This window comes from Chelonoidis abingdonii, chromosome 5 (assembly GCF_003597395.2).
Source record: "Chelonoidis abingdonii isolate Lonesome George chromosome 5, CheloAbing_2.0, whole genome shotgun sequence".
Taxonomy (NCBI): domain Eukaryota; kingdom Metazoa; phylum Chordata; order Testudines; family Testudinidae; genus Chelonoidis; species Chelonoidis abingdonii.
The window spans coordinates 58,755,317-58,769,157 of NC_133773.1; the positions used below are offsets into that span (position 1 = coordinate 58,755,317).

The 13,841-nt window shown below is 39.9% G+C and overlaps 2 protein-coding genes across 2 annotated transcripts in view; one reads left to right on the forward strand and one right to left on the reverse strand.

Annotated features, from left to right (window-relative positions):
- Positions 1-13,841, reverse strand: part of NR3C2 (nuclear receptor subfamily 3 group C member 2) — a 651,149-nt gene that overhangs the window by 276,882 nt on the left and 360,426 nt on the right. The window lies entirely within an intron of this gene.
- Positions 1-13,841, forward strand: part of ARHGAP10 (Rho GTPase activating protein 10) — a 255,503-nt gene that overhangs the window by 154,623 nt on the left and 87,039 nt on the right. Inside the window, exon 14 of the mRNA XM_075066743.1 lies at positions 6,286-6,360. Coding sequence (XP_074922844.1) covers positions 6,286-6,360 — 75 coding nt within the window. The remainder of the gene's footprint in view (positions 1-6,285; positions 6,361-13,841) is intronic.

Sequence of the window (13,841 nt, forward strand, 5' to 3'; positions counted from 1 at the left end):
GAGAGACTGTACTTCCTCTGAGCACTTATTAGGTGGCATTCTGTAAAATGCCAGTGCTAAGGGTTAATAACAAATTTCCACTGTGTTAGTAATTGGTACTGCGGCAACACCTATTCTAAGATGTAGGGACAGATGGCAGCAGTGAGCTATCATCTCAATTTTTCCTCAGTAAGAATTTTTGTTTCACTGGTGAGAAAATAGGGAACCTTCCCATAGGAGCAACCTGGTATTACCTTGATTTGTCAGTACGCGTGTGTAAGCACATCTGTAGTACATAATTGAACAGAAAACATAAGTAAAACGTGTTGTTTCTGCAGCTGTATTATTAGCCCACATTAGCAATATGTACAAAAAAATCCCTTCATCTAAGTTGTACGTTGTTGGTAGACACACCCTCCCTGCTATGGCATACATTTGAGACAGGGGGACTTGTTTTACTTGTAGTAAATTTGTTTATTGGCATGCCTAGCAAACCATGTGTGTCCAAGTCAAGCCCTGGTATTCTGAGAACCAGTCACCCATAATTCATGTAAATATAAAAAAGGAATTAGAATATGCACTGTGGAGCCTTGCAGCTCTCAAAGCTGTTAATAGTGCTTGGTTCAAAGGCCACTACTGCTGGCTGAACCAATCAGAATTTGTATTCTAATTGGCAATAAGCTAACGCTCTAAAACAAATCACCTTGTCAATTGCTCAGTGATTAGGAAAACTTTTTCCACAGTTATCAGCCTCGGGTACTCTGCAGCATTTAAACTTTCAGATTTGAAATCACATGATTTCAAACTGTGTTTGTGTTTTATTTAAAATTTCATTAAAGTAAAAACGGGGTTGAGAAGCATTAATTCCCCTCTGCACCTCTCATTATGCATTAGCAATTAGCTCTGCTTCTTGCAGGTTGATGCATTTGAACTTGATCAATTATCTGATAGTAATTACCAGTGCAGAGTGATTACTATTGCTAAAGTGGCATTCTAGTTTCAATATTACTGTCATTTCAGACACTTCACAGCAGTACATCTGTTTTTAAAAGCAAACAAGGGTTACTGTGGCTTGTCCTAAATTATTTTTAAGCCTAAGGTACCAACATTTTTTGAGTCAGCACAATTTTGTTCTTACTAGTTTTAATGTTAGCAGTGCAGTAAATCAATATACAATCTGACAGTTTGAATTTCTGAGATGAGCAAAAACAGTAAGATAGATTTGATTGTAAGAATGTTGCTTCAACTTTTCCTTGTTTCTTTTATACGATGTAGAAGACTTGTTCTGCAGCACTAGAAACTAAAGTTGGATCCTCCTGCAAAAAGTCCTAGTGCCATTTGGCAAAGCATTAGAAAGTTGGATATTCTTGTGAAACATCTATACATCTTTGGGCTGGAGTTCCCAGGGAATCCCAAGGAAAATTCAAACAGGAACTGCTCTTTACTTTGCATCTTCTCCAGTCCCTCAAGATTTCCAGTGCTTCCTAGTTTTGGGTGGGTCAGAAATTATTGTAATTGTTTCCTGCTGGCAATTTTCTTAGTGGTATGTAGTACAAGTGTGGTTGTGATCTTAATCTTAAACACGGGGCTCTGGAAAACCAAGAGGTATGGGAAGTTCCTTTTTGTGTATGTAAATTCGTGTTATAATATCATTAGATCTGTGGCCATCTAGACAATAAGAAGAAAGCCCAAGAAAAAGAAGAAGAAAATCTAGAAGACCCTTTACTTTTCAAAGGATGTTTTCACCACTGAGTATACTAGATGGTGGTGGTGGTGGTGTCTCATTTGTGAAGCTGCTAGAGTAATTCATAAAGAATAATATTTATTGTAAATTATACTTATGATTTTTTAAGATATTTATCTAATATTCAAGTATAAGTTTTTTGCATTATTTGACTAGTTCTGCTTGGTTTTGCTTTTGCTCTATGTTGGAACCATCTGTTGTTGAATCTGGGAGTTTTCCACAGGTCTCATGTCTCTGTATGTTGTATTCTTTAATAAATAATAATAATAATAATAAAAATGAAAAATAAAAGAAAGTCATGGAAAATCTACCCTGTAGTTACAAAGAGAAAATAAAGATTGTTCTCACAGTATATGTACCTTGGGGCATGTCCGCATTTCCACTTCTAGGTCCTATGAAACCAGGAAGTACCAAGCTTGTTATTGTAAATTGGATTGCATGATAACCCCAAAGTCTCTATCAGGTTCTCAGCCCTATTGTGCTATGTTGTGTACAGACATGTAAAAAAGGGTGGGGTAAAGGGATTCAACATACAAGCAGTGTGATGATGGGCATACAACATCTGGGTTTTTTTACTTTTTTGATCTTCTTTACATTTTTATTTATGCTAAAAAATCTTAGTTTTTTGGAGGGAGGTTATGTGAGATTTCAGTGAGGGGACAGAGGGGATGTTGGAGCCGAAAGGGACTGAATAGAGGGGGAAGGGGCAAAGGGGAAGAAAGAGAAGGAGTGTGAAAGGAAAGTGAACAGCATAATGACATGTTGAGTGAGGCTGGGCAGCTAAACAGTTACAGTGAAAGGGGAGTGGGGTTGGATATAATATGAGCAACAATCAATGTCAATATAGAAAACGAGAGTGGGAACAAGAGAAGATATCCAGTGGCCATATTCTAGAGCTGAGTAAATTAAGATAGCAGGAGGCTGTGGATGCTCATCTGGCTGTTGAGGTTGCACCCCACAAAAAGGACAGGAGAGAAACTTCTGGCCTCAGTCCTGAAGTTGGGTTCCTCTGTGTATACCCAGTGTGGGAAGCACAGCGGGTTGGAATGATACCTTTTATCTTAAGGAAAGAGCATTGTTTAGTGATGTGAAAAAAGTTTGGTGTGAATTTTTAGGAAAGAGCTTGTAAAATGGGGGAAAAACAAACCTTAAAACTGTTCACAAACTCCTAAATGGTCTGTCAGTGCATTGCAAAAAATGTACATGCATGTTTTTCCTGAAGACCAACATTTTATTTAGCTTGGACTTATTTTAATGGACAGCAAAAAAGAGTATTGTAGACAAGTAAGAAGCGACAGAGTCCTGTGGAAACTTATATACTAACAGAAGTAAGAGCATAAACTTTCGTGGGCGAATATCCACTTCATCAGATGCATGTGGTGGAAATTTCCAGAGGCAAGTATAAATATGCAGGCAAGAATCGGTTTAGAGATAACAAGGTTAGTTCAATCAGGGAGGATGAGGCCCTCTTCTAGCAGTTGAGGTGTGAACACCGAGGGAGGAAAAACTGCTTTTGTAGTTGGCTAGCCGTTCACAGTCTTTGTTTAATCCTGAGCTGATGGTGTCAAATTTGCAAAGGAACTGAAGTTCAGCAGTTTCTTTTTGAAGTCTGGTCCTGAAGTTTTTTTGCTGCAGGATGGCCACCTTTAAATCTGTTATTGTGCGTCCAGGGAGGTGCAAGCGTTCTCCTACAGGTTTTTGTATATTGCCATTCCTAATATCTGACTTGTGTCCATTTATCCTTTTCCATAGGGACTGTCCAGTTTGACTGATGTACAAAGCAGAGGGGCATTGCTGGCACATGATGGCGTATATTACATTGGTGGACGTGCAGGTGAATGAACCGGTGAAGATGTGGCTGATCTGATTAGGTCCTGTGATGGTGTCGCTGGTGTAGATATGTGGGCAGAGTTGGCATCGATGTTTGTTGCATGGATTGGTTCCTGAGTTAAAGTTACTATGGTGTGGTGAGAATATGCTTAAAGTTGGTAGGTTATCTGTGAGCGAGGACTGGCCTGGCTCCCAAGGCCTGTGAAAATGAGGGATTGTTGTCCAGGATGGGTTACAGTTCTCTGGTGATCTGGAAGCCTACTTTCGCCATCTCTGACTCAAAGAATACTTTCAAGATAACACTGAACAGGGCACTGATACACAGATACCCCCTCACCCCCCGCAACAGCACAAGAAGAACAACTCCACATGGACCCGTCCAGAGGGTCGAAACAACAGTCTGGACCTGTACATAGAATGCTTCTGCCGACGTGCACAGGCAGAAATTCTGGAAAAACAACATTGCTTGCTTCATAACCCAAGTCATACAGAACTCAGTGCCATCCACAGCCTCAAAACAATCCTAACATTATAATCAAAGAGTCTGATAAAGGAGGTGCTGTCGTCATCATGAACAGGTCTGACTACCAAAAGGAGGCTGCCAGACAACTCTCCAGTACCAAATTCTACAGGTGACTTTCCTCAGATCTCACTGAGGAATATACTAAGAAACTGCACCATCTACTCAGGACACTCCCTACACTAACACAGGAACAAATCAACATATCCTTAAAGCTGCAACTGGAGTTATTCTATCTACTAGCCAAGAGCCACAAACCTGGTAACCCTGGATGCCCCATCATCTCTGGAACTGGCACTCTCACTGAAAGACTGTCCAAATATGTGGACTATCTACTCAGAACCTACGCCACCAGCGCTCCCAGCTATCTCTGTGACACCACTGATTTCCTGAGAAAAGTACGATGCATTGGTGATCTTCCAGAAAACACCATCCTAGCCACCATGGATGTGGAGGCTCTCTACACAAACATCCCACACACAGATGGAATACAAGCTGTCAGGAACAGTATCCCTGATGATGGCACAGCATAACTGGTTGCTGAGCTCTGTGACTTTATCCTCACGCATAATTATTTCAAATTTGGTGATAATATATACCTCCAGACCAGTAGTACCGCTATGGGCACCCGCATGGCCCTACAATATGCCAACATTTTTATGGCTGACATGGAACAACGCTTTCTCAGCTTTCGTCCACTCACTCCCCTTCTCTACCTATGGTACACTGATGACATCTTCATCATCTGGACACACGGGAAGGAGACTCTGGAAGAATTCCACCATGATTTCAATAGCTTCCACCCCACCATCAACCTCGGCCTGGACCAATCTACATGGGAGGTCCACTTCCTAGACACCATGGTACAAATAAGTGACGGTCACGTTAACACCACCCTATACCAAAAACCCACTGACCGATATGCCTACCTTCATGCCTCCAGCTTCCATCCCGGACACACCACGCAATCCATCGTCTACAGCCGAATGCTGAGGTATAACCACATTTGCTCAAACCTCTCAGACAGAGACCAACACCTACAAAATCTTCACCAAGCGTTCTCAAAACTACGATACCTGCACAGGGAAATAAGGAAACAAATCAACAGGGCCAGATGTGTACCCAGAAGCCTCCTGCTGCAAGACAAGCCCAGAAAAGAAACCAACAGAATTCCTCTGGCCATCACTTACAGTCCTCAGCTAAAACCTCTCCAATGCCTCATCAGTGATCTACAACTCATCCTGAACAATGATCCCTCGCTTTCACAGGGCTTGGGTGGCAGCCCAATCCTTGCCTTCAGACAACCCACCAACCTTGAGCATATTCTCAGCAGCAACCACACACTGCACCATAGTAACTCTAACTCAGGAACCAATCCATGCAACAAACCTTGATGCCAACTTTGCCCATATATTTACACCAGTGACACCATCACAGGACCTAACCAGATCAGCCACAACATCACCGGTTCATTCACTTGCACGTCCACCAATGTAATATACGCCTTCATGTGCCAGCAATGCCCCTCTGCTTTGTACATCAGTCAAACTGGACAGTCCCTATGGAAAAGGATAAATGGACACAAGTCAGATATTAGGAATGGCAATATACAAAAACCTGTAGGAGAACGCTTGCACCTCCCTGGACGCACAATAACAGATTTAAAGGTGGCCATCCTGCAGCAAAAAAACTTCAGGACCAGACTTCAAAAAGAAACTGCTGAACTTCAGTTCCTTTGCAAATTTGACACCATCAGCTCAGGATTAAACAAAGACTGTGAACGGCTAGCCAACTACAAAAGCAGTTTTTCCTCCCTCGGTGTTCACACCTCAGCTGCTAGAAGAGGGCCTCATCCTCCCTGATTGAACTAACCTTGTTATCTCTAAACCGATTCTTGCCTGCATATTTATACTTGCCTCTGGAAATTTCCACCACATGCATCTGATGAAGTGGATATTCACCCACGAAAGTTTATGCTCTTACTTCTGTTAGTATATAAGTTTCCACAGGACTCTTTGTCACTTTTTACAGATCCAGACTAACACGGCTACCCTCTGATACTTTATTTGCAGTGTATTCCTGTTGTTGTCATGAGTGACAATGTGGTGAATGCAACTTTGATGAAAACTTCTTGTTTAGCATTTGAAAGTTTTTAAAGTTTTATTTGCTGTTTATTTGAATCCTCTGACTGATCTGTTTTCTTCCTCAATAGGTATAAATGACCAGGGATTATACAGAGTTGTGGGGGTGAGTTCAAAGGTCCAGAGACTTCTGAGTTTGCTAATCGGTATGCCTCTATTTATAACAACTTTTACCATGTTTTAATTTTGATTCATGGTTGATTTAATTGCAGTGTTGATTTGAAAGTACTGTTTACATTTACTTATTCATTATTTTGGGTCAAATTTTATCTTGCCTTACTCATGCAAATAGTTCTATCCTGCACTCACTATGGCCTCTTGGCTGAGTAAGGCAAGCAAGTTTTAGCTGTTAGTATAAACAAAGAAAACAGCCAAAAGGACCTGTTGGGACAAATCATGGGTGTGATATAAGTAGGTTTAAAGGAGCCTGAGTTTAAATTAATCTAATCTACACCCACAGTCTGGAAGTGTAGAAAAGTGGGTACATGGGAGGGGAGAGTCTCCTTTTTTACACCTTCCTGTTTTTTGTCTTCTACCTTTTTTGGTTCATGGTGAGTAAATTACATGAACTTAAATTCTCTTCGGCCTGGTCTACACACAGGATTTGTATCAGTGTAAATATGTCAATTAGAGATGTGACTTTTTTTTATTTTTTTTTAAAATAATATAGTTATCCAGATACAGGGCCTGGTATGGGCACAATTATACAAGTATAAATGTGTTTATACCAATATAGCTTTCTTCCATATGGAAAGGGGTGATAAGCTATACCAGTATGAGCACATATATACTGATATAACTGCCTCCACATTATGAAGGGTTGTGCCACTTTACATACTGATATACTTAAAGTAGTATAACTCATGTGTGGACAAGGCCTTAAGCTTGATCTGCATTTAAAAATTAGGCCGACATAGCTACTTTGGTCAGGGATGCGTGGGTGGGAGGGAACAACCCTTGACCAGGGTAGCTATGATGACCTAGTATAGAGGCAGCTATGTTGATGGAAGAATACTTCATTCCACATAACCACTGTCATTGAGGGAGGTAGTATTCCTAGTAGGGCTGTCAATTAATCGCAGTTAACTCACATGATTAACTGAAAATAAATAAATCACGATTATCACAAAAAAATTGCGATTAATCGCACTGTTAAACAATAGAATACCAATTGAAATTTATTAAATATGTTTAGAAGTTTTTCTACATTTTCAAGTATATCGATTTCAATTACTACACAAAACACAAAGTGTACAGTGATCACTTTATATTATTTTTATTACAAGTATTTGCACTGTAAAATTGATAAAATAAATAGTATTTTTCAATTCACCTCATACAAGTACTGTCATGCAATCTCTTTGTCATGAAAGTTCAACTTTACAAATGTAGGTTTTTTTGTTATATAACTGCACTCAAAAACAAAACAATGTAAAACTTTAGAGCGTACAAGTCCCACTCAGTCCTCCTTCTCATTCAGCCAATTGTGAAGAGAATCAAGTTTGTTTTTGTTTACAGGAGATAATGCTGTCCACTTCTTAATTACAATGTTATCTGAAAATGAAAACAGGCATTTTCGTGGCACTGTTGTAGCTGGCGTTGCAAGATATTTACATGCCAGATGCGCTAAAGATTCATATGCCTCTTCATGCTTTGGCCGTCGTTCCAAAGAACATGCTTCCATGCTGATGGCGCTCATTAAAAGAACAACTGTGTAAATTAAATTTTTGACTGAATTACTCGGGGGACAATTGTATGTGTCCTGCTCTGTTTTACCTGCATTCTGCCATATATTTCACATTATAGCAGTCTCGGATGACGACCCAGCATGTTTTCTTGTTAAGAACACTTTCACTGCAAATTTGACAAAATGCAAAGAAGATATCAATGTGAAATTTCTAAAGATAGCAACAGCATTTGACTCAAGATTTAAGAATCAGAAGTGCCTTCCAAAATCTGAGAGGGATGAGGTGTGGAGCATGCTTTCAGAAGTCTTAAAAGAGCAACACTCTGATGCAGAAACTAGAGAACTCGAACCACCAAAAAGGAAAATTAATCTGATGGTGGCATCTGACTCAGATGATGAAAATGAACATGTGTCAATCCACACTGCTTTGGACCATTATCAAGCAGAGCCAGTCATCAGCATGGATGCATGTCCTCTGGAATGGTGGTTGAAGCATCAAGGGACATACAAATCTTTAGTGCATCTGGCATATAAAAATCTTGCGACACCAGGTACAATAGTGCCATGCAAATGCCTGTTCTCACTTTCAGGTTACATTATAAACAAGAAGCAGGCAGCATTATCTTGTTTGAGCAATTGGCTGAACAAGAAGTAGGACTGAATGGACTTGTAGGCTCTAAAAGTTTTACATTTGTTTTATTTTTGAATGGAGTTTTTTTGTACATAATTCTACATTTGTAAATTCAACTTTCGTGATAAAGAGATTGCACTATAGTACTTGTATTAGGTGAATTGAAAAATGCTATTTCTTTTGCTTTTTCCAGTGCAAATATTTAATAAATAATAAATGTAAAGCCAAGCACCGTACACTTTGTATTCTGTTTTGTAATTGAAATCAATATATTTGAAAATGTAGAAAACATCCAAAATATTTAAATAAATAGTATTCTATTATTGTTTAACAGTGTAGTTAATCGCGATTAATTTTTTTGACAGCCCTAATTTCTATAGCAGTAGAAAAACCAATTGGTGTCTGCTGCATCTGCACTATGGAGTTATGTCAGTATAGTAACACAGCTATGCTAGTATAGTTTCCATCAACATACATCAACACTTAAAATGCTACAGCTGTGCCGCAGTTGCACTTCAATGTAGACCAGCACTCCAGACGTTTTAATCTGGACCTCGAGTTCCTGCCGGGGAGCAAGGTCCAGGGTTTGCCCTGCTCCTGTGCTCCAGCCGGGGAGTGGGGTCGGGGACTTGTCCCACTCTGTGAGGCTGCCAGAAACAGCAGCATGTCCCTGCTCCTGCTTCTACATATAGGGGCAGCTAGTGGGCTCCGAACACTGCCCCTGCAGCTCCCATAGTCTGGAAATCCTGTGGCCAATGGGAGGTGCAGGGGTGGTGCCTGCAGATAGGGCAGGGTGCAGAGCTGCCTGGCCGCTCCTTCATGTAGGAGCTGGAGCGGGGACATGCTGCTTCTTCTGGGAGCTGCTTAAGGTAAGCGCCGCCTGGAGCCTACACCCTTGCCCCCCTCCCGCACCTCAGCCCCCTGCCCCAGCCCTGATCCCTGTCCCACCCTCTGAACCCCTCTGTCCCAGCCCGGAGCAACCTCCTGCACCCCCAACCCCTCATCCCCACACCCATCACAGAGCCTGCACCCGCAGCTGGAGCCCTCCCCGCTACCCCCAGCCCTGAGTTCCTCCCGCACCCTGAACTCATTTCTGGCCCCTCTCAAGAGCCCTCACCCGCTCCTCCACCCCAACCCCCAACTGCGTGAGCATTCGTGGCCCGCCATACAATTTCCATACCCAGATGTGGCCCTTGAGTCAAAAAGTTTGCCCACCCAGGTGTAGATGGGAGTAGTTCTCCTGCTGCTGTAGGTAATCCATCCCCCTGAGAGACGGTAACTAGGTTGACAGAAGAATTCTTCAGGTGACCTAGCAATGTCTACACTGGGAGTTAGGTCGGCTTAACTACATCTGTCTGCGATGTGTATTTTTCACCTGCCACCCCGAGAGACATAGCTATGCTGATGTAACTTTTCAGTGTTGACCAGTCCATGCTCGTAGTCTGCACTACAGACCTGTATCAATATAACTACATTACTCCAGGGTATGGAAAATCCACACATAATTATAGTGGCCTTATCCCCATGTAGACAGTGCTATGTTGATGGGAGATTTCTGCCGTCAACACAGGAGCCACCTCTCAAGGAGGTGGAGGTGGATTAACTATGCTGACAGGAGAAGTGCTGTATGTGAAGACAAGCCTTCATTTAGACTTCCTCACACGCATTTAGCAATGGGTAGCTTATACATCACCCTATATAACCACTCTGAATTGGGCTCATCACACTATTGCCACCGGAATATTTTTTTCTTTTTCTTCTGGAAAACTTAATACTCATTTAGTCCCAATAGTCAGACTTTTCCTGCCACCCCATTGCCTCCATAAAAGTGCTGGCGTTTGGCTGAATTTCCTCACCTGCTCAGTATCTTACACCAAAATTATAGCCTTGACTGCACAATGTGCAACATTTCCAAATTTCCTGTCCAGAGCACTGAGAGTACATGCAGTTGGACAAAACCACAGGGATTAGTTCATTTTTATGGAGCTTCCAAACCTGTCACTTGACAGCAAGGGTCTGATTCTCAGGGATTCATTGGTATTCAGAGAAGCTTGTTTGTAGTTTGCACCAGGCTCTTCTCCAGAACCATGCATGCTCCATCTGTGCTGATAACACAGTGTTCTTTGGCACGGCAAACTGGAGGAAACCAGAAAGTGAATTCATTTCATTACCCCAGACATTATGTGAATGACAAAGCGCTTTTATATTATACGCTGCTGTCAATTCAATGCCACCTGTAAGTCTTATTTATTTATTTATTTATTTATTAAAGCAGGCTGTCTCTTCAGGAGTGATGATAAGACTTCAGGCTTGAGGGCCTGTATGTCATATCAGTCTGTCATAATGACCTTGCTAAATATTAATTTATATGATATCTTACTTTAATCAATATTAACAATGCCCTGAGGTACTCTGTCAATGCGTGAAAACCTGTCTGTATTTTAAAGCGTTGTAACAAGAAGGGAATGTCAGGAAGCATAAACCAAGATTAATATAAACAACCAACACACAACAGATTCTGATGGCTGTTTAGCTGTGTTGGAATTAAAGACTCAGTAAGCGATAACCTTTTTTTAGCCTTTAGCCACGGGAACAATTACCTGTCATCGGCTGAAGAACCTTATTAGAATGCATTTGTTACCATGGGTTGTTTTTGTTTTTCTACTCACTGGTTTATCTAGAGTGTACAGTTTTGGCAGTCAGATTTTCCTCCCTACCATTAGTGGTTCCAAATTAAAATAGACTCAGGTTCCAGTGGTTCAGTAGCAGCTGGAAGAGTTTAATGGGGATTTCAGCATCTGATTTTACTTAATTTTTAAATTAGAACCACTTTTTTGCTCCCTTCCAAGATTCATGTGATGATTTGGAATGGAAAGATTATATTAATGTCAAGACAGCAAGAAACATGAAATAGAGAACATGTAATGTTATAGCCAGGTGCCCTTTCCCTCTCCTAATAGTTCACTGAAAGTATCATGATGTGATCCTGTTTGCATACTTATTTTTATGTGTCGAGGAAGACTAGAGAAGGGTTTCTTTTTGTTATACAGTGCAGAAGAATCGAAAACATCTGATTAATCTATACCCTGTTGTCTTTGAGTTTAAGTATCCTTGATAAAATCCTCCCGCCAGTGTCATTAAAAATAAAACAAAACCCCATCTTTGATGATCTCTGATTTAACTTTCAGTGTATTAACTTTTTAAAATAAGATCTCAAAGAGTTTTCAAGCTATTTTTATTTATCATGGACAATCCAATGCATGTGATCAGAATGCAAAAAGATTAAAATAGACTTCAGATGCTAGGAATATAGCGTTTCTGTCCCTTTTTGGAAAAGACATAGAACCAGAAGAAGAGGTATATGGAAGGAAGGTGAAAAGACCTCAATTATGGGGCTGTTTCTGTAATACCTTACTCTGAAGGAGTCCCACCTGCCAGAGTAAAAGTTTGTGGAATCAAGCCTTGCTTATGATCGTAAATTAAATTCAGTTAAAACAAAAAACATATCATTCTGTAAAACAGACAGTATGTTTATTCTGTAATTGATTTACTCCTTGAATTTGTCTGTAACCTATATAGTGCCATGTTGTTCTGATTTTCAACAATAGTCTTGTTTAAATATGAACGGCAAAGGCTAACATTTTGTAAACAAAGGTATCATTTTTGACTGAAATGGATATTAAGTTAATCTTCCAACTTGTTATAAACACGAATACAGAGTCACTAGTTTGAAGGTGTTAGGAGTCTCAGTCTTAAGCCTTATTGACTGCACTGTTATAATGCAGCCAGCAGGATACTCAGTTCCACTCAGTACTTCGTGTATGAGTCACAGAATAAATACTGTTATTTAAGTGCAAAAATCTACAAAGAAACATGTTTTTATAAAGTGACTTTATGATGAGGTGACCATTAAAATCTTGTATATTTTATTGATGGATTCAGTTTTGACTTCTGACAGTGACCGTCATGAAAAATGCCAGGCATCATATTTCATAGAAAAGAACTTTGCAACTCTGCCTACATTTTAAAACAGCTGTGAAAGTTACTGCTCTGAATCCATTGTTTACCCTATTTTATATACAGTATATTATAATACATTTAAACTCCCACAGTGGCCATATTAAAATCAAAACTAGAAACAAAGCTGCTCCTCCTAACCTAGCTCAATGAGCCTCATGGCTTTTATAAACACTAGTTCCATAATATCAGAAATTTTAGGAGATTTAGAGCTGAATTTTCAAAAACTCTTTAAATCTACACACCTTTATTTGTGTGCACACAAATATTTGCATCTGCAGCTGCCATTCTTGTGTGCACATTTTAGTTTTTGCATGCACAAATAGCTGTGTGTGCAAAATTGCTAGCATGAATGCCGAAATCCTATTGAGACCCCTTAGCAAATGTGATCTTTAAATGTTTAGGACACAGTGGAATGTAGCAGTAAAGTAGAATAAAGAAAACTGTTTAAATAAAAGACAACAGGCAGAGCCAGAGCGTCAAGAAAAGTGTTTAATCTCTATTTCTTTTTGTAGTCTCATGCCTGTTTTTTTTGAGGTGGGGTTAACAGGAGAATAGTCTTTGAGAAGTTCTAGTGTTTTGCCCCAGGAGTGAATAATGGAATCCTTTCTCACAAATTTTACTATTTTTAAAAAGCGAAAATACTTTCTAGTATTTTAAGGATGATTATTCACAGTGTTTTCTGAAGTATGAATTTCAAATATATCATTAACAAATTCCACACAACCAAGTGAACCCTCTGATTCTGAAGGAGAGTCAGTGATGATTGAGGAGTTATTTGAAAACAGTGAAAATTTAATACTAACATAGTCACTAGAGTCATTAGTTTCTGATGTGACAGCTGCTTTTTATTCCATGAAGTCAGTAGAAAGGTTTCCTTCTCAGTGGAAAGAATGTGATTCTCAGAGCACAGGAATATGCTGGAAAGAAGAAAATAAAAGGTTCCGTTTGAGACAGTCTTCAGGTTTTTGGATGGTGGTTGGCTGGTAGCTAGTTGACAGAAAATGTTAACTGACTGGTCTTTTAAAATAAGATTTAAATAATTGATTTAATGAGAGAGAATATTCAGTTACAGAAATAATTGATTGGCACAGCCTTTAGAACATAATTATTTAGTCCCAGTTAGAAAGGACTGCACCTTTAATCAGGGTGCCTAATTTGATTTTTTAAATGTATCTGTCGTTTGTCCAACAAGCACAGTAACAAATGAATTCTGAATTGTAGGAACTGATCAAAATGTAATCCATGTTAATTACCATTGTTAGAATTTATGGCATGTTGCTGTCAGTGGC